The 21,612-nt window shown below is 52.7% G+C and overlaps 1 protein-coding gene across 5 annotated transcripts in view; it reads left to right on the top strand.

The window, feature by feature from the left end:
- LOC130343140 (microtubule-actin cross-linking factor 1, isoforms 6/7-like) overlaps positions 1-19,918 on the top strand; it is a 262,925-nt gene extending 243,007 nt beyond the window's left edge. For 4 of the 5 annotated variants that reach the window (XM_056554326.1, XM_056554325.1, XM_056554323.1 and 1 more), the window contains 4 exons: positions 10,512-10,629; positions 10,961-11,140; positions 12,383-12,502; positions 19,161-19,918. In XM_056554326.1, the coding sequence (XP_056410301.1) occupies positions 10,512-10,629; positions 10,961-11,140; positions 12,383-12,502; positions 19,161-19,186 (444 nt within the window). In that variant the 3' untranslated portion in view covers positions 19,187-19,918. Of the gene's footprint in view, positions 1-10,511; positions 10,630-10,960; positions 11,141-12,382; positions 12,503-19,160 lie in introns of those variants that run through there. The other variant, XR_008882553.1, reaches the window with a different exon arrangement.
- Positions 19,919-21,612: the final 1,694 nt, after the last annotated feature.

Below are 21,612 nucleotides of genomic sequence, written 5' to 3'. Positions count from 1 at the left end.
TCCCGTGTCTATAACTCTTCTGTAGGGAGTCTCCTGTGTCTATACCTCTTCTGTAGGGAGTCTCCCGTGTCTATAACTCTTCTGTAGGGAGTCCTCTGTGTCTATACCTCTTCTGTAGGGAGTCTCCCGTGTCTATACCTCTTCTGTAGGGAGTCTCCCTTGTCTATACCTCTTCTGTAGGGAGTCTCCCGTGTCTATACCTCTTCTGTAGGGAGTCCCCCGTGTCTATACCTCTTCTGTAGGGAGTTTCCCGTCTCTATACCTCTTCTGTACGGAGTCTCCCATGTCTATACCTCTTCTGTAGGGAGTCCCCCGTGTCTATACCTCTTCTGTAGGGAGTCTCCCATGTCTATACCTCTTCTGTAGGGAGTCCTCCGTGTCTATATCTCTTCTGTAGGGAGTCCCCCGTGTCTATACCTCTTCTGTAGGGAGTTTCCCGTCTCTATACCTCTTCTGTAGGGAGTCTCCCATGTCTATACCTCTTTTGTAGGGAGTCCTCGGTGTCTATACCTCTTCTGTAGGGAGTCTCCCATGTCTATACCTCTTCTGTAGGGAGTCCCCCGTGTCTATACCTCTTCTGTAGGGAGTCTCCCGTGTCTATACCTCTTCTGTAGGGAGTCCTCTGTGTCTATACCTCTTCTGTAGGGAGTCCTCCTGTCTATACCTCTTCTGTAGGGAGTCCCCCGTGTCTATACCTCTTCTGTAGGGAGTCTCCCGTGTCTATACCTCTTCTGTAGGGAGTCCTCTGTGTCTATACCTCTTCTGTAGGGAGTCCTCCTGTCTATACCTCTTCTGTAGGGAGTCCTCCGTGTCTATACCTCTTCTGTAGGGAGTCCTCCTGTCTATACCTCTTCTGTAGGGAGTCCTCCGTGTCTATACCTCTTCTGTAGGGAGTCTCCCATGTCTATACCTCTTCTGTAGAGAGTCCTCGATGTCTATACCTCTTCTGTAGAGAGTCCTCCGTGTCTATACCTCTTCTGTAGGGAGTCCCCCGTGTGTATACCTCTTCTGTAGGGAGTCCCCCGTGTCTATACCTCTTCTGTAGGGAGTCCCCCGTGTCTATACCTCTTCTGTAGGGAGTCTCCCGTGTCTATACCTCTTCTGTAGGGAGTCCCCCGTGTCTATACCTCTTCTGTAGGGAGTCCCCCGTGTCTATACCTCTTCTGTAGGGAGTCCCCCGTGTCTATACCTCTTCTGTAGGGAGTCTCCCGTGTCTATACCTCTTCTGTAGGGAGTCCCCCGTGTCTATACCTCTTCTGTAGGGAGTCTGTAGTGTCTATACCTCTTCTGTAGGGAGTCTCCCATGTCTATACCTCTTCTGTAGAGAGTCCTCGGTGTCTATACCTCTTCTGTAGGGAGTCCCCCGTGTCTATACCTCTTCTGTAGGGAGTCCTCCGTGTCTATACCTCTTCTGTAGGGAGTCCTCCGTGTCTATACCTCTTCTGTAGGGAGTCCCCCGTGTCTATACCTCTTCTGTAGGGAGTTTCCCGTCTCTATACCTCTTCTGTAGGGAGTCTCCCATGTCTATACCTCTTCTGTAGGGAGTCCCCCGTGTCTATACCTCTTCTGTAGGGAGTCTCCCATGTCTATACCTCTTCTGTAGGGAGTCCCCCGTGTCTATACCTCTTCTGTAGGGAGTCTCCCGTGTCTATACCTCTTCTGTAGGGAGTCCTCCTGTCTATACCTCTTCTGTAGGGAGTCTCCTGTGTCTATACCTCTTCTGTAGGGAGTCCTCCGTGTCTATACCTCTTTTGTAGGGAGTCCTCGGTGTCTATACCTCTTCTGTAGGGAGTCTCCCGTGTCTATACCTCTTCTGTAGGGAGTCCCCCGTGTCTATACCTCTTCTGTAGGGAATCTCCCGTGTCTATAACTCTTCTGTAGGGAGTCTCCTGTGTCTATACCTCTTCTGTAGGGAGTCTCCCGTGTCTATAACTCTTCTGTAGGGAGTCCTCTGTGTCTATACCTCTTCTGTAGGGAGTCTCCCGTGTCTATACCTCTTCTGTAGGGAGTCTCCCGTGTCTATACCTCTTCTGTAGGGAGTCTCCCATGTCTATACCTCTTCTGTAGGGAGTCTCCCGTGTCTATACCTCTTCTGTAGGGAGTTTCCCGTGTCTATACCTCTTCTGTAGGGAGTCTCCCATGTCTATACCTCTTCTGTAGGGAGTCCTCGGTGTCTATACCTCTTCTGTAGGGAGTCCTCGGTGTCTATACCTATTCTGTAGGGAGTCCTCCGTGTCTATACCTCTTCTGTAGGGAGTCCCTCGTGTCTATACCTCTTCTGTAGGGAGTCCTCGGTGTTTATACCTCTTCTGTAGGGAGCCCCCATGTCTATACCTCTTCTGTAGGGAGTTTCCCGTGTCTATACCTCTTCTGTAGAGAGTCTCCCGTGTCTATACCTCTTCTGTAGGGAGTCCCCCGTGTCTATACCTCTTCTGTAGGGAGTCCTCGTGTCTATACCTCTTCTGTAGGGAGTTTCCCGTGTCTATACCTCTTCTGTAGGGAGTCTCCCGTGTCTATAACTCTTCTGTAGGGAGTCCTCCTGTCTATACCTCTTCTGTAGGGAGTCTCCTGTGTCTATACCTCTTCTGTAGGGAGTCCTCGGTGTCTATACCTCTTCTGTAGGGAGTCTCCCATGTCTATACCTCTTCTGTAGAGAGTCCCCCGTGTCTATACCTCTTCTGTAGGGAGTCCTCGGTGTCTATACCTCTTCTGTAGGGATTCTTCCGTGTCTATACCTCTTCTGTAGGGTGTCTCCTGTGTCTATAACCCTTGAGTAGGGAGTCTCCCGTGTCTATACCTCTTCTGTAGGGAGTCCTCCGTGTGTATACCTCTTCTGTAGGGAGTTTCCCGTGTCTATACCTCTTCTGTAGGGATTCCCCCGTGTGTATACCTCTTCTGTAGGGAGTCCCCCGTGTCTATGCCTCTTCTGTAGGGAGTACCCCGTGTCTATGCCTCTTCTGTAGGGAGTCCCCCGTGTCTATGCCTCTTCTGTAGGGAGTACCCCGTGTCTATGCCTCTTCTGTAGGGAGTCTCCCATGTCTATACCTCTTCTGTAGGGAGTCCCCCGTGTGTATACCTCTTCTGTAGGGAGTCCCCCGTGTCTATACCTCTTCTGTAGGGAGTCCACGTGTCTATACCTCTTCTGTAGGGAGTCCTCGGTGTCTATACCTCTTCTGTAGGGAGTCCTCAGTGTCTATACCTCTTCTGTAGGGAGTCCCCCGTGTGTATACCTCTTCTGTAGGGAGTCCACGTGTCTATACCTCTTCTGTAGGGAGTCCTCGGTGTCTATACCTCTTCTGTAGGGAGTCCCCCGTGTCTATACCTCTTCTGTAGGGAGTCCACGTGTCTATACCTCTTCTGTAGGGAGTCCTCGGTGTCTATACCTCTTCTGTAGGGAGTCCCCCGTGTCTATACCTCTTCTGTAGGGAGTCCTCCGTGTCTATACTTCTTCTGTAGGGAGTCCCCCGTGTCTATACCTCTTCTGTAGGGAGTCCACGTGTCTATACCTCTTCTGTAGGGAGTCCTCGGTGTCTATACCTCTTCTGTAGGGAGTCCTCGGTGTCTATACCTCTTCTGTAGGGAGTCCTCCTGTCTATACCTCTTCTGTAGGGAGTCCCCCGTGTCTATACCTCTTCTGTAGGGAGTCTCCCATCTCTATACCTCTTCTGTAGTGTCACGATGCCGGCTGGCAGGTAGTGGATCCTCTGTGCCAGAGAGGGATTGGCGTGGACCGTGCTAGTGGACCGGTTCTAAGCCACTACTGGTTTTCACCAGAGCCCGCCGCAAAGCGGGATGGTCTTGCTGCGGCGGTAGTGACCAGGTCGTATCCACTAGCAACGGCTCACCTCTCTGGCTGCTGAAGATAGGCGCGGTACAAGGGAGTAGGCAAAAGCAAGGTCGGACGTAGCAGAAGGTCGGGGCAGGCAGCAAGGATCGTAGTCAGGGGCAACGGCAGAAGGTCTGGAAACACAGGCAAGGAACACACAAGGAACGCTTTCACTGGCACTAAGGCAACAAGATCCGGCAAGGGAGTGCAGGGGAAGTGAGGTGATATAGGGAAGTGCACAGGTGAATATACTAATTGGAACCACTGCGCCAATCAGCGGCGCAGTGGCCCTTTAAATCGCAGAGACCCGGCGCGCGCGCGCCCTAGGGAGCGGGGCCGCGCGCGCCGGGACAGAACAGACGGAGAGCGAGTCAGGTAGGGGAGCCGGGGTGCGCATCGCGAGCGGGCGCTACCCGCATCGCGGATCGCATCCCGGCTGGCAGCGGAATCGCAGCGCCCCGGGTCAGAGGACGTGACCGGAGCGCTGCCGCGGGGAGAGTGAAGCGAGCGCTCCGGGGAGGAGCGGGGACCCGGAGCGCTCGGCGTAACAGTACCCCCCCCCTTGGGTCTCCCCCTCTTCTTAGAGCCTGAGAACCTGAGGAGCAGACTTTTGTCTAGGATGTTGTCCTCAGGTTCCCAGGATCTCTCTTTAGGACCACAACCCTCCCAGTCCACTAAAAAAAAATTTTTCCCTCTGACCTTTTTGGCAGCTAAAATTTCTTTGACCGAGAAAATGTCCGAGGAGCCGGAAACAGGAGTGGGAGGAACAGATTTGGGAGAAAAACGGTTGAGGATGAGTGGTTTGAGAAGAGAGACGTGAAAGGCATTAGGGATACGAAGAGAGGGGGGAAGAAGAAGTTTATAAGAGACAGGATTAATTTGACACAAAATTTTGAAAGGACCAAGATAGCGTGGTCCCAACTTGTAGCTAGGGACACGGAAGCGGACATATTTAGCGGAGAGCCATACCTTGTCTCCAGGGGAAAAAACGGGGGGAGCTCTTCTTTTCTTATCCGCGAACTTCTTCATGCGTGATGAAGCCTGTAAGAGAGAATTTTGGGTCTCTCTCCATATGATGGAAAGGTCACGAGAAATTTCATCCACAGCGGGCAGACCAGAGGGCAAGGGAGTAGGGAGGGGGGGAAGAGGGTGACGGCCGTACACCACGAAAAATGGGGATTTGGAGGAAGACTCAGAGACCCTGAAGTTATACGAGAATTCGGCCCATGGGAGGAGATCTGCCCAGTCATCCTGGCGGGAGGAAACAAAATGTCGCAAATAATCACCCAAGATCTGGTTAATCCTTTCTACTTGTCCATTGGACTGGGGATGATATGCAGAAGAAAAATTTAATTTAATCTTGAGTTGTTTACAGAGAGCCCTCCAGAATTTAGACACGAATTGGACACCTCTATCCGAGACAATCTGCGTAGGCAACCCGTGAAGACGAAAAATGTGTACAAAAAATTGTTTAGCCAACTGAGGCGCAGAAGGAAGACCAGGAAGAGGGATGAAATGTGCCATTTTGGAGAATCGATCAACGACCACCCAAACAACAGTGTTGCCACGGGAAGGGGGTAAATCAGTAATAAAATCCATACCAATCAGAGACCAAGGCTGTTCGGGGACAGGCAGAGGATGAAGAAAACCAGCGGGCTTCTGGCGAGGAGTCTTATCCCGGGCACAGATAGTGCAGGCTCGCACAAAGTCCACAACATCCGTCTCCAGAGTCGGCCACCAATAGAAGCGGGAGATGAGTTGCACAGATTTCTTGATACCCGCATGACCTGCGAGATGGGAGGAGTGACCCCATTTGAGGATTCCGAGGCGTTGGCGAGGAGAAACAAAGGTCTTTCCTGGAGGAGTCTGCCTGATGGAGGCAGGAGAAGTGGAGATCAGGCAGTCAGGTGGAATGATGTGTTGCGGAGAGAGTTCAACTTCTGAGGCATCCGAGGAACGAGAGAGAGCATCGGCCCTAATGTTCTTATCGGCAGGACGAAAGTGAATCTCAAAATTAAATCGGGCAAAGAACAGAGACCACCGGGCCTGGCGAGGATTCAGCCGTTGGGCAGACTGGAGGTAGGAGAGGTTCTTGTGGTCGGTGTAGATAATAACAGGAGAACTTGATCCCTCCAGCAGATGCCTCCATTCCTCAAGTGCTAATTTAATGGCTAGGAGCTCTCGATCCCCGATGGAGTAGTTCCTCTCCGCTGGAGAGAAGGTCCTAGAGAAAAAACCACAAGTGACAGCATGCCCGGAAGAATTTTTTTGTAGAAGAACAGCTCCAGCTCCCACTGAGGAGGCATCAACCTCCAATAGGAAGGGTTTGGAAGGGTCAGGTCTGGAGAGGACGGGAGCCGAAGAAAAGGCAGACTTGAGTCGTTTAAAGGCGTCTTCTGCTTGAGGAGGCCAGGACTTGGGATCAGCATTTTTTTTGGTTAAAGCCACGATAGGAGCCACAACGGTAGAAAAATGTGGAATAAATTGCCTGTAATAATTGGCGAACCCCAAAAAGCGTTGGATAGCACGGAGTCCGGAGGGGCGTGGCCAATCTAAGACGGCAGAGAGTTTGTCTGGATCCATCTGTAGTCCCTGGCCAGAGACCAAATATCCTAGAAAAGGAAGAGATTGGCATTCAAACAGACATTTCTCAATTTTGGCATAGAGTTGGTTGTCACGAAGTCTCTGAAGAACCATACGGACATGCTGGCGGTGTTCTTCTAGATTGGCAGAAAAAATTAGGATATCGTCCAGATATACAACAACACAGGAGTATAACAGATCACGAAAAATTTCATTGACAAAGTCTTGGAAGACGGCAGGGGCGTTGCACAGTCCAAAGGGCATGACCAGATACTCAAAGTGTCCATCTCTGGTGTTAAATGCCGTTTTCCACTCGTCCCCCTCTCTGATGCGAATGAGGTTATAGGCGCCTCTTAAGTCCAATTTAGTGAAGATGTGGGCACCTTGGAGGCGATCAAAGAGTTCAGAGATGAGGGGTAAGGGGTAGCGGTTCTTAACCGTGATTTTATTAAGACCGCGGTAGTCAATGCAAGGACGTAAGGAGCCATCTTTTTTGGACACAAAGAAAAATCCGGCTCTGGCAGGAGAGGAGGATTTACGGATAAAGCCCTTTTTTAGATTCTCCTGGACGTATTCGGACATGGCAAGAGTCTCTGGGGCAGAGAGAGGATAAATTCTGCCCCGGGGTGGAGTAGTACCCGGGAGGAGGTCGATAGGGCAATCATAAGGCCTGTGAGGAGGTAGAGTCTCAGCTTGTTTTTTGCAGAAAACATCCGCGAAGTCCATATAGGCCTTAGGGAGACCGGTTACTGGAGGAACCACAGAGTTACGGCAAGGGTTACTGGGAACCGGTTTTAGACAGTTCTTGGAACAAGAGGACCCCCAACTCTTGATCTCCCCAGTGGACCAATCCAGGGTAGGGGAATGAAGTTGAAGCCAGGGAAGTCCAAGGAGAATTTCCGAGGTGCAATTGGGGAGGACCAAAAGTTCAATCCTCTCATGATGAGATCCGATGCTCATAAGAAGGGGCTCCGTGCGGAAACGTATGGTACAGTCCAATCTTTCATTATTTACACAATTGATGTAGAGGGGTCTGGCGAGACTGGTCACCGGGATGTTGAACCTGTTGACGAGAGAGGCCAAAATAAAATTTCCTGCAGATCCAGAGTCCAAGAAGGCCACTGTAGAGAAGGAGAAGGCAGAGGCAGACATCCGCACAGGCACAGTAAGACGTGGAGAAGCAGAGTAGACATCAAGGACTGTCTCACTTTTGTGCGGAGTCAGCGTACGTCTTTCCAGGCGGGGAGGACGGATAGGACAATCTCTCAGGAAGTGTTCGGTACTAGCACAGTACAGGCAGAGGTTCTCCATACGGCGTCGTGTCCTCTCTTGAGGTGTCAGGCGAGACCGGTCGACCTGCATAGCCTCCACGGCGGGAGGCACAGGAACAGATTGCAGGGGACCAGAGGAGAGAGGAGCCGAGGAGGAGAAACGCCTCGTGCGAACAGAGTCCATATCTTGGCGGAGTTCCTGACGCCTTTCGGAAAAACGCATGTCAATGCGAGTGGCTAGGTGAATAAGTTCATGTAGATTAGCAGGAATTTCTCGTGCGGCCAGAACATCTTTAATGTTGCTGGATAGGCCTTTTTTAAAGGTCGCGCAGAGGGCCTCATTATTCCAGGACAATTCTGAAGCAAGAGTACGGAATTGTACGGCATACTCGCCAACGGAAGAATTACCCTGGACCAGGTTCAACAGGGCAGTCTCAGCAGAAGAGGCTCGGGCAGGTTCCTCAAAGACACCTCGGATTTCCGAGAAGAAGGAGTGTACAGAGGCAGTGACGGGGTCATTGCGGTCCCAGAGCGGTGTGGCCCATGACAGGGCTTTTCCGGACAGAAGGCTGACTACGAAAGCCACCTTAGACCTTTCAGTGGGAAACAGGTCCGACATCATCTCCAGATGCAGGGAACATTGGGAAAGAAAGCCACGGCAAAACTTAGAGTCCCCATCAAATTTATCCGGCAAGGATAAGCGTATCCCAGGAGCGGCCACTCGCTGCGGAGGAGGTGCAGGAGCTGGCGGAGGAGATGACTGCTGAAGCTGTGGTAGTAACTGTTGTAGCATAACGGTCAGTTGAGACAGCTGTTGGCCTTGTTGCGCTATCTGTTGTGACTGCTGGGCGACCACCGTGGTGAGGTCAGCGACAACTGGCAGAGGAACTTCAGCGGGATCCATGGCCGGATCTACTGTCACGATGCCGGCTGGCAGGTAGTGGATCCTCTGTGCCAGAGAGGGATTGGCGTGGACCGTGCTAGTGGACCGGTTCTAAGCCACTACTGGTTTTCACCAGAGCCCGCCGCAAAGCGGGATGGTCTTGCTGCGGCGGTAGTGACCAGGTCGTATCCACTAGCAACGGCTCACCTCTCTGGCTGCTGAAGATAGGCGCGGTACAAGGGAGTAGGCAAAAGCAAGGTCGGACGTAGCAGAAGGTCGGGGCAGGCAGCAAGGATCGTAGTCAGGGGCAACGGCAGAAGGTCTGGAAACACAGGCAAGGAACACACAAGGAACGCTTTCACTGGCACTAAGGCAACAAGATCCGGCAAGGGAGTGCAGGGGAAGTGAGGTGATATAGGGAAGTGCACAGGTGAATATACTAATTGGAACCACTGCGCCAATCAGCGGCGCAGTGGCCCTTTAAATCGCAGAGACCCCGGCGCGCGCGCGCCCTAGGGAGCGGGGCCGCGCGCGCCGGGACAGAACAGACGGAGAGCGAGTCAGGTAGGGGAGCCGGGGTGCGCATCGCGAGCGGGCGCTACCCGCATCGCGGATCGCATCCCGGCTGGCAGCGGAATCGCAGCGCCCCGGGTCAGAGGACGTGACCGGAGCGCTGCCGCGGGGAGAGTGAAGCGAGCGCTCCGGGGAGGAGCGGGGACCCGGAGCGCTCGGCGTAACATGTAGGGAGTCCTCCGTGTCTATACTTCTTCTGTAGGGAGTCCCCCGTGTCTATACCTCTTCTGTAGGGAGTCCACGTGTCTATACCTCTTCTGTAGGGAGTCCTCGGTGTCTATACCTCTTCTGTAGGGAGTCCTCGGTGTCTATACCTCTTCTGTAGGGAGTCTCCTGTCTATACCTCTTCTGTAGGGAGTCCTACGTGTCTATACCTCTTTTGTAGGGAGTCCTCCTGTCTATACCTCTTCTGTAGGAGTCCCCCGTGTCTATACCTCTTCTGTAGGGAGTCTCCCATGTCTATACCTCTTCTGTAGGGAGTCCTCCGTGTCTATACTTCTTCTGTAGGGAGTCCCCGTGTCTATACCTCTTCTGTAGGGAGTCTCCCGTGTCTATACCTCTTTTGTAGGGAGTCCTCCGTGTCTATACCTCTTCTGTAGGGAGTCCCTCGTGTCTATACCTCTTCTGTAGGGAGTCTCTAGTGTCTATACCTCTTCTGTAGGGAGTCCCTCGTGTCTATACCTCTTCTGTAGAGAGTCCTCGGTGTCTATACTCTTCTGTAGAGAGTCCTCGGTGTCTATACCTCTTCTGTAGAGAGTCCTCGGTGTCTATACCTCTTCTGTAGAGAGTCCTCGGTGTCTATACCTCTTCTGTAGGGAGTTCCCCGTGTCTATACCTCTTCTGTAGGGAGTCCCTCGTGTCTATACCTCTTCTGTAGAGAGTCCTCGGTGTCTATACCTCTTCTGTAGAGAGTCCTCGGTGTCTATACCTCTTCTGTAGAGAGTCCTCGGTGTCTATACCTCTTCTGTAGGGAGTTCCCCGTGTCTATACCTCTTCTGTAGGGAGTCCCCCGTGTCTATACCTCTTCTGTAGGGAGTCTCTAGTGTCTATACCTCTTCTGTAGGGAGTCTCCCGTGTCTATACCTCTTCTGTAGGGAGTCCTCGGTGTCTATACCTCTTCTGTAGGGAGTCTCCCATGTCTATACCTCTTCTGTAGGGAGTCTCCCATGTCTATACCTCTTCTGTAGGGAGTCTCCCATGTCTATACCTCTTCTGTAGAGAGTCCTCGGTGTCTATACCTCTTCTGTAGAGAGTCCTCGGTGTCTATACCTCTGCTGTAGAGACTACCCTGTATCTGTACTGCCCCCTGGTGAGCATGTTGCCTCCTGCACCCCTCTCCTCGCTGTGTCAGATTGTTAGTTTGTCTCTCTCTCAGTTTGGGGAGTCTCAGCAGCTGCGCATGGTCCGGATTCTGCGGAGTACCCTCATGGTGCGGGTGGGAGGCGGCTGGATCGCTCTGGATGAATTCCTGGTGAAGAACGACCCGTGCAGAGGTGGGTCATACCTGTGAGTCCCTGCTGCAGGGACTGGTCTGTCTGCTGATGTCACAGTCCGTCATGTATGATAACCCCCCCCCAGCCTAAATAAATACCCCCCTCCCCCACAACCGATCCCTGTCCATGTCTGGGGTGGACTCTAGGGCTGGGTCTATGTGCTCATTATGGGACCACTCCGGGCCCCATCCAGATCTCACTGCCCATCACACCCTTGTTGTGAATGTCTCCCCCGTCACCGTGCTCAGGGGTCACAGATTTTCCTCGATGATGCCGTCTGGTCGTAGACGTCACATATTCTCCGGCTTCTCATATTCTTCTGTTTTTGCAGTTAAAGGCCGAACCAATGTGAAAATCAATGAGAAGTATCTGAGCTCCGATCCCTTCTCCTCGTCCACCTCAGCCGCACCGGGAGCCAGGCAAAGCCAAAGGCCTATCACCAAGCCACTCCAACTCCAGTCTGAGCCTGTACACCAGCGCATCCGCCCCCAACAGCCCCCAGACCCGGAAGGTGATGGCCCCACACAGAATGGGGGTCTATACAGGGGGATGGGCTGTGATCACATGTCATTATATTACTAGTATATCAGTGATGTCATACAGGGGCCGGGGCAGTGGTCACATGTCATTATATTACTATTATATTATATCAGTGATGTCATGCAGGGGGCGGGGCTGTGATCACTGTCATTATATTACTATTATATTATATCAGTGATGTCATACAGGGGCGGGGCTGTGATCACATGTCATTATGTTACTATTATATTATATCAGTGATGTCATACAGGGGACGGGGCTGTGATCACATGTCATTATGTTACTATTATATCAGTGATGTCATACAGGGGGGGCGGGCTGTGATCACATGTCATTATATTACTATTATATCAGTGATGTCATACAGGGGACGGGGCTGTGATCACATGTCATTATGTTACTATTATATCAGTGATGTCATGCAGGGGACGGGGCTGTGATCACATGTCATTATGTTACTATTATATCAGTGATGTCATACAGGGGCGGGGCTGTGATCACATGTCATTATATTACTATTATATTATATCTGTGATGTCATACAGGGGGCGGGGCTGTGATCACATGTCATTATATTACTATTATATCAGTGATGTCATACAGGGGGCAGGGCTGTGATCACATGTCATTATATTACTATTATATCAGTGATGTCATACAGGGGGCGGGCTGTGATCACATGTCATTATATTACTAGTATATCAGTGATGTGATACATGGGGCGGGGCAGTGGTCACATGTCATTATATTACTATTATATTAGTGATGTCATACAGGGGCGGGACTGTGATCACATGTCATTATATTACTATTATATTATATCAGTGATGTCATACAGGAGGCGGGGCTGTGATCACATGTCAATATATTACTATTATAACAGTGATGTCATACAGGGGGCGGGGCTGTGATCACATGTCATTATATTACTATTATGTTATATCAGTGATGTCATACAGGGGGCAGGGCTGTGATCACATGTCATTATATTACTATTGTATTATATCAGTGATGTCATACAGGAGGCGGGGCTGTGATCACATGTCATTATATTACTATTATATTATATCAGTGATGTCATACAGGGGGCGGGGCTGTGATCACATGTCATTATATTACTATTATATCAGTGATGTCATACAGGGGGCGGGGCAGAGACAATCTCTCAGGCTCCGTTGATCTCTCCCCTCATTTATGTCTTCTCCTCCATTAGACTGTCCTTCGCAGGACGCGCTCTGGGGATCGGTGTCACAGGTCCAGGTCATCGCTGATCACAGATGGACAGATCTAAACTTCTCTGCAGCAGAAGACAGCGCCAACTCCACCTCAACCGGTAGTAGTGGACATGGTCTTTGGATGTTACCTGTCTCTATGTTCCTGTAGATCTCTCGTGCTCCACGGGTCCAGTCTCGATGCAGCATCCATTGCCCCAGCCTTCATGGCTCTCAGCTCATTGCCCCAGCCATCATGGCTCCCATCTCATGCCCCCAGCCGTCATGGCTCCCACCTCATTGCCCCAGCCCTCATGGCTCCCACCTCATTGCCCCAGCCTTCATGGCTCCCATCTCATTGCCCCAGCCGTCATGGCTCCCTCCTCATTGCCCAGCCTTCATGGCTCCCACCTCATTGCCCCAGCCGTCATGGCTCCCATCTCATTGCCCCAGCCATCATGGCTCCCGCCTCATTGCCCCAGCCGTCATGGCCCCCGCCTCATTGCCCCAGCCGTCATGGCTCCTGCCTCATTGCCCCAGCCTTAATGGCTCCCACCTGATTGCTCCAGCCGTCATGGCTCCCTCCTCATTGCCCCAGCCGTCATGGCTCCCATCTCATTGCCCCAGCCGTCATGGCTCCCACCTCATTGCCCCAGCTGTCATGGCTCCCACCTCATTGCCCCAGCCATCATGGCTCCCACCTCATTAACCCAGCCGTCATGGCTCCCGCCTCATGCCCCAGCCGTCATGGCTCCCGCTCATTGCCCCAGCCTTCATGGGTCCCGCCTCATTGCCCCAGCCGTCATGGCTCCCGCCTCATTGCCCCAGCCGTCATGGCTCCCACCTCATTGCCCCAGCCGTCATGGCTCCCACCTAATTGCCCCAGCCTTCATGGCTCTCAACTCATCGCCCCAGCCGTCATGGCTCCCTCCTCATGCCCCAGCCTTCATGGCTCCCACCTCATTGCCCCAGCCTTCATGGCTCCCATCTCATTGCCTCAGCCGTCATGGCTCCCACCTCATTGCCCCAGCCGTCATGGCTCCCACCTCATTACCCAGCCGTCATTGCTCTCGCCTCATTGCCCAGCCGTCATGGCTCCCACCTCATTGCCCCAGCCGTCATGGCTCCCATCTCATTGCCCCAGCCATCATGGCTCCCACCTCATTGCCCCAGCCTTCATGGCTCTCAGCTCATTGCCCCAGCCGTCATGGCTCCCATCTCATTGCCCCAGCTGTCAAGGCTCCCATCTCATTGCCCCAGCCTTCATGGCTCCCTCCTCATTGCCCCAGCCTTCATGGCTCCCTCCTCATTGCCCCAGCCTTCATGGCTCCCTCCTCATTGCTCAGCCGCCATGGCTCCCATCTCATTTGTAGACGTATAATTTATACTTGAGGAAAACAAAGTAATAAACGTTATCTCTCGAAAATAAAAATATGAGGACCGCGGATAAAAAATTTTTTTAGACAAGTGAGGTCCTCAGAGGCCGACACAATAAATACATCTATTATTCATTAAGATTTGGAAGATAGGAATATCGTTCCACAAATGATACATCAACAATAAAATATGTAAAAATAGATATACAATTATTATTAAAATATAGAAACATAAAATATGATGGAATATGCAGATCAATATGATGTGATTATACCATACTAAGTCACAGTAATACCTAACGTTTGCCCACTAGATGGGAGTATACTGCCCTAGTTCACAATGGTATTCAAATTGACCACAAGATGGCAGCATAGATATCGATGGTATATAGCATACATGCAGTTGGTATATTACCGTATATACTCGAGTATAAGCCGAGTTTTTCAGCACGATTTTTCCCACCCGCAGTGGTCTTCAACCTGCGGACCTCCAGAGGTTTCAAAACTACAACTCCCAGCAAGCCCGGGCAGCCATCGGCTGTCCGGGCTTGCTGGGAGTTGTAGTTTTGAAACCTCCGGAGGTCCGCAGGTTGAAGACCACTGCGGCCTTCGACATCATCCAGCCCCCTCTCACCCCCCTTTAGTTCTGTACAGTACTCACCTCCGCTCGGCGCTGGGTCCGGTCCTGCAGGGCTGTCCGGAGAGGAGGTGGTCCGGTGGGATAGTGGTTCCGGGCTGCTATCTTCACCGGGGAGACCTCTTCTAAGCGCTTCGGGCCCGGCCCCAGAATAGTCACGTTGCCGTGACAACGACGCAGAGGTGCGTTCATTGCCAAGGTACTTCTGCGTCATCGTCAAGGCAACGCCTCTATTCCGGGCCGGAAGCGCGGAGAAGAGGCGCCCCCGGTGAAGATAGCAGCCCGGAACCACTATCCCACCGAACCACCTCCTCACCGGACAGTCCTGCAGGACCGACCAGCACCGAGCGGAGGTGAGTACTCAGAACTAAAGGGGGTGAGAGGGGGGCTGGATGATGTTGAAGGCCGCAGTGGTCTTCAACCTGCGGACCTCCGGAGGTTTCAAAACTACAACTCCCAGCAAGCCCGGACAGCCGATGGCTGCCCGGGCTTGCTGGGAGTTGTAGTTTTGAAACCTCTGGAGGTCCGCAGGTTGAAGACCACTGAGGGCGGATGATAAGAGGATGAGAAGGGGGGGGGGTGTGTGGGATGATGAAGGGGGGGGGGGGGTGGGATGATGAAGGGGGGGTGTGGGATGGATGAAGGGGGGGGTGTGGGATGATGAAGGGGGGGGTGTGGATGATGAAGGGGGGGTGTGGGATGATGAAGGGGGGGTGTGGGATATGACAAGAGGATGATGAAGGGGGGTGGGGATGATGACAAGGGGATGATGAAGGGGGGATGTGTGGGATGATGACAAGTGGATGATGACAGGTGATGATGATGAGGGTCTGGATGATGACAGGCGGTGATGATGATGAGGATGTTAATGACGGGTCTGGATGATGACAGGCGGTGATGATGATGAGGATGTTAATGACGGGTCTGGATGATGACGGGGGTCTGGATGATAACAGGGGGGGATGATGTATTTCCCACCCTAGGCTTATACTCGAGTCAATAACTTTTCCTGGGATTTTGGGTTGAAATTAGGGGTCTCGGCTTATACTCGGGTCGGCTTATACTCGAGTATATATGGTAAATACTAAATATTTTAATACATGCAACAGTAATTTTCCCCCGTAGAGATATTATGAATGAAACTTTGTCTTGATAAATGAGAACATATAAATTATTGGTGGCTATGCAGAGGGGACTGTCCCTTACTAATTCTATAATTTGGGACTATTTCTTTTGGAAAATATAAATCACAAGTACAATTAAAGTTATTCTGTTCAGATAGATGTCAGCGTCTGCAGATTCACTAAAGTTATGGGCAGGAAAATATAAATTACTTTAAGTACAAACTCCCCCTGTTATAGAATAGCCGACAATAATCAAAAGATATTAAAGTTATTTTATAGTTACCACAAAGTAGAAATGCCAGTGGGTCCAGCAAGTTGGATGGGATCAGCCGGTTCACTCCACAGTCACAGAAAGAAATTACGGGATGTTCTCCAAAGAAGGAACCAAGGATGATGACCCCCCCCGCTACAGTATAACAAGGCCCCTCCTCTTAAAAATTAGCAGCCATTACCTAAGATATAGATCATGTCAAGGCATCTCTCCAACTAAAGGCCAATAAATATAATTAGCTGCATTAGATTTCGACATGTCTGGATTTTCCCAAGTCTTCAATCTGAATCTGATGTTAAAGGGGTCCTCCACCATAAGGTGATTTTAGTAGGTACCTGGCAGACAGTAATGGACATGCTTAGGAAGGATCTGCGCTTGTCTTGGGGTAAATGGCTATGCTGTGAGATTACCATAACAGCTAGCTTTTTGTGAACTGGTATTTCCTGTTAGATTTTTCTTTTTTATGCCTACAAATCCCATAATTCCATTTTCCTCCCTCCCACACATCAGCCACCCCACCCATTGAAACATAAATGAGCTGCATCCATTCAAAAGACCTGTAGTTTTCAATCAGGGTGCCTCCAGCTGTTGCATTAGTTGCAGATTGATCGCTCCAGCCATTGAAGCAGACAGGCTCCCTGTCATCAGCTGACTAGTGAGTCAGGTCTCTGCCGCATTGCAAGCTGGGAAAAATAAATAACAACAGTCATTTTGTATGCTGGTAAAAATAAATATTGGAGTGAAAATCACAGAAGAATTGTGAGAAAACGGTCACACACAGGTACAGACACTATATTATGGACTATACTAACTTTACAGCCCCTGTAGCATAGTCACATAAAAAAAAAAGCCTAGAATACCCCTTTACTCCGCCCCTAGACATCTTATCCCCTATCCAAAGGATAGGGGATAAGATGTCAGATCATCGGGGTCCCGCTGCTGGGGACCCCGGGGATCGCCGCTGCAGCACCCCGCTATTATTACTGCGCAGAGCGAGATCGCTCTGCACATAATGATGGGCAATACAGGGGCCGGAGCATCGTTACGTCACGGCTCCGCCCCTCGTGACATCACGGCCCGCCCCCGTCAATGCAAGTCTATGGGAGGGGGCGTGGCGGTCATCACGCCCCCTGCCATAGACTTGCATTAAGGGGACGGGCCATGATGTCATGAGGGGCGGAGCCATGACATCACGCTGCTCCGGCCCCTGTATCGCCCGTCATTACGCACAGAGCGAACTCGCTCTGCGCAGTAATGATGGCGGGGTGCTGCAGCGGCGATCCCCGTGGTCCCCAGCAGCGGGACCGCGGCGATCTAACATCTTATCCCCTATCCTTTGGATAGAGGATAAGATGCCAGGGGCGGAGTACCCCTTTAATGGTCTCACCCGAAATCAACTATGAATAGGTCCCCAGTTAGTTGTCTAGACATATAGTTATAAATCTGTTAGATAAGACATAACTGTAGACTCTATTCATGGGACAAATCAGACCATCAGATTACATACATGCTAAATTATAGGTGCTCCCATCTTTATGGCTCCCATCTCATTGCCCCAGCCGTCATGGCTCCCGCCTCATTGCCCCAGCCTTCATGGCTCCCACCTCATTGTCCCAGCCGTCATGGCTCCCACCTCATTGCCCCAGCCGTCATGGCTCCCACCTCATTGCCCAGCCGTCATGGCTCCCACCTCATTGCCCCAGCCGTCATTGCTCCCACCTCATTACCCCAGCCGTCATGGCTCCCACCTCATTACCCCAGCCGTCATGGCTCCCACCTCATTGACCCAGCCCTCATGACTCCCACCTCATTGCCCCAGCCCTCATGGCTTCCACCTCATGGCCCCAGCATCACTGCTCCCACCTCATTACCCCAGCCGTCATGGCTCCCACCTCATTACCCCAGCCGTCATGGCTCACATCTCATTGCCCCAGCCATCATGGCTCCCATTTCATTGCCCCAGCCGTCATGGCTCCCACCTCATTGCCCCAGAGCTCATGGCTCCCACCTCATTGCCCAAGCCATCATGGCTCCCACCTCATTGCCCCAGCCGTCATGGCTCCCATCTCATTGCCCCAGCTGTCAAGGCTCCCATCTCATTGCCCAGCCTTCATGGCTCCCTCCTCATTGCCCCAGTCGTCATGGCTCCCCCCTCATTGCCCCAGCCGCCATGGCTCCCATCTCATTGCCCCAGCCTTCATGGCTCCCTCCTCATTGCCCCAGCTGTCATGGCTCCCACCTCATTGCCCCAGCCTTCATGGTTCTCGACTCATTGCCCCAGCCGTCATGGCTCCCGCCTCATTGTCCCAGCCATGATTTCTCCCGTCTCATTGCCCCAGCCTTCATGGCTCCCATCTCATTGCCCCAGCCTTCATGGCTCCTTCCTCATTGCCCCAGACGTCATGGCTCCCACCTCATTGCCCCAGCCATCATGGCTCCCACCTCATTGCCCCAGCCATCATGGCTTCCATTTCATTGCCCCAGCCATCATGGCTCCCATTTCATTGCCCCAGCCGTCATGGCTCCCACCTCATTGCCCCAGCCATCATGGCTCCCATCTCATTGCCCCAGCTGTCAAGGCTCCCATCTCATTGCCCCAGCCTTCATGGCTCCCTCTTCATTGCCCCAGCCGTCATGGCTCCCACCTCATTGCCCCAGCCATCATGGCTCCCATTTCATTGCCCCAGCCGTCATGGCTCCCTTTTCATTGCCCCAGCCGTCATGGCTCCCATCTCATTTCCCCAGCTGTCAAGGCTCCCATCTCATTGCCCCAGCCTTCATGTCTCCCACCTCATTGCCCCAGCCATCATGGCTCCCTCCTCATTGCCCCAGCCGTCATGGCTCCCTCCTCATTGCCCCAGCCATCATGGCTCCCACCTCATTGCTCCAGCCATCATGGCTCCCATCTCATTGCCCCAGCCGTCATGGCTCCCGCCTCATTGCCCCAGCCGTCCTGGCTCCCATCTCATTGCCCAGCTGTCATGGCTCCCATCTCATTGCCCCAGCCATCATGGCTCCCGCCTCATTGCCCCAGCCGTCATGGCTCCCGCCTCATTGCCCCAGCCGTCATGGCTCCCATCTCATTGCCCCAGCCGTCATGGCTCCCATCTCATTGCCCCAGCCATCATGGCTCCCGCCTCATTGCCCCAGCCATCATGGCTTCCGCCTCATTGCCCCAGCCGTCATGGCTCCCACCTCATTGCCCCAGCCGTCATGGCTCCTGCCTCATTGCCCCAGCCGTCATGGATCCCGCCTCATTGCCCCAGCCATCATGGCTCCCACCTCATTGCCCCAGCCATCATGGCTCCCACCTCATTGCCCTAGCCCTCATGGCTCCCGCTCCTCATCTCTTCCTTGTCTCTTTTGTTTCAGATAAGACGGACACCCCCCCCACCTGACCTCACGTCTCTGCCGTCCCCCAATGATGTTGCAGGAAATCTCTGGCTGGCCCCTAATATGCAGAGTAACGCTTCAGGCTTCTGCTGGATGACCGGCCATCGGGGGCGATCATGACGAGTGCCCAGGACGACGTGAATGTTGGGGATTTGGAATATTTTGTGAGAGGGGAGACTGTGGCTGTGAGATGTTCGCCATGTTTCCAGTGATAACCATACTGCTGATTACCCACAATGCCGCGTGCCCCGCGGGGGAGGAGCCCGGCCCGTGCACTGATGATGTCAATAGGAAGGTCCATCCCTGCAGGACATGGGGCCCCTGTATATAAATTTCCCACACTGGGGGGGGGGGGGGTGAAACCTTCGCCAACTTTATGACAGACATTTTAATTCCTCATTATTTTCGAGAGCTCTATTTGCTGTCAGTGAATGGAACATTAATAGTCCTGATCACACAGCAGAGGGGTTGTAACATTGTATCTGGAATGAGCAAAGCAAATCCTTTGCACAATCTCCCAGCTGTATGAGCAGGACCGGGTCAGTTTCTTAGTAAGTTGTTGTGTTGGGTTCCGGGGTCATCTGTACATACGGGTCATAAGATGAAGTGACGCAGCACAATGGCCTCTCCTCTATGTACTCCACGCAGGGTCATCCCTCAAGTGCCTTGTCCTCAGGACACCGCCCCTCATCTGGGATAATCTGGTACTACAGTGGGGTCAACTACATTGGGGTCAGGTACTATGGGGGGGGGGAGGGGGGATCAGGTACTACAGTGGGGTCAGATACTGTGGGGGGGGGATCAGGTACTACAGTGGGGTCAGATACTGTGAGGGGGATCAGGTACTACAGTGGGGTCACATAGTGTGGGGGGGGATCAGGTACTACAGTGGGGTCAGATACTGTGGGGGGGATCAGGTACTACAGTGGGGTCAGATACTGTGGGGGGGATCAGGTACTACAGTGGGGTCAGATACTGTGGGGGGGGGATCAGGTACTACAGTGGGGTCAGATACTGTGGGGGGGGATCAGGTACTACAGTGGGGTCAGATACTGTGGGGGGGGATCAGGTACTACAGTGGGGTCAGATACTGTGGGTAGGATCAGGTATAAAGTGGGGTCAGATACTGTGGGGGGGATCAGGTACTACAGTGGGGTCAGATACTGTGGGGGGGATCAGGTACTACAGTGGGGTCAGATACTGTGGGGGGGATCAGGTACTACAGTGGGGTCAGATACTGTGGGGGGGATCAGGTATAAAGTGGGGTCAGATACTGTGGGGGGGATCAGGTACTACAGTGGGGTCAGATACTGTGGGGGGATCAGGTTCTTCAGTGGAATCAGATACTGTGGGGGGGGGATCGGGTACTACAGTGGGGTCAGATACTGTGAGGGGGATCAGGTACTACAGTGGGGTCACATACTGTGGGGGGATTCAGGTACTACAGTGGGGTCACATACTGTGGGGGGGATCAGGTACTACAGTGGGGTCAGATACTGTGGGGGGGGGGGTTGTCAGATCCTGTGGGGGGGGGGGGGATCAGGTACTACAGTGGGGTCAGATACTGTGGGGGGGTATCAGGTACTACAGTGGGGTCAGATACTGTGGGGGGGGGTCAGATCCTGTGGGGGGGGGATCAGGTACTACAGTGGGGTCAGATCCTGTGGGCTGTGGGGGGGGGATCAGGTACTACAGTGGGGTCAGATCCTGTGGGGGGGGGGGGATCAGGTACTACAGTGGGGTCAGATCCTGTGGGGGGGGGATCAGGTACTACAGTGGGGTCAGATCCTGTGGGGGGGGATCATGTACTACAGTGGGGTCAGATACTGTGGGGGAGTATCAGGTACTACGGTGGGGTCAGATCCTGTGGGGGGGGGTCAGGTACTACAGTGGGGTCAGATACTGTGGGGGGGGGGGTCAGGTACTACAGTGGGGTCAGATCCTGTGGGGGGGGGATCAGGTACTACAGTGGGGTCAGATACTGTGGGGGGGATCAGGTACTACAGTGGGGTCAGATCCTGTGGGGGGGGATCAGGTACTACAGTGGGGTCAGATCCTGTGGGGGGTGGGGATCAGGTACTACAGTGGGGTCAGATCCTGTGGGGGGGGGGGGGGATCAGGTACTACAGTGGGGTCAGATCCTGTGGGGGGGGGGGGGGGGATCAGGTACTACAGTGGGGTTGATGCCACAATATATTATTGAATCCTAATCCTTCCCAAACTGATCACCCTAGATTTGTTGGACCCACTGAACCCCACTGTACCCACAATGCATTGCCATTGGATTTATCCTTGCGACAGGTTGGGCCGGTGCCGACGTGGCCTGTGGTTGGTTTTCGGCCAGTGGGGGCAAATCTCGGTAACCCTGGAGACACTGAGGCCGGGCGGCACCATAACTAGTTAGGTGGACGGGGGATCTGTTACTAAGCAA

The sequence above is a fragment of the Hyla sarda genome, unplaced genomic scaffold, assembly GCF_029499605.1.
Source record: "Hyla sarda isolate aHylSar1 unplaced genomic scaffold, aHylSar1.hap1 scaffold_67, whole genome shotgun sequence".
NCBI lineage: Eukaryota > Metazoa > Chordata > Amphibia > Anura > Hylidae > Hyla > Hyla sarda.
The sequence above is the reverse complement of the archived record's forward strand: the minus strand, read 5'-3'. Positions and strand labels throughout refer to the sequence as shown.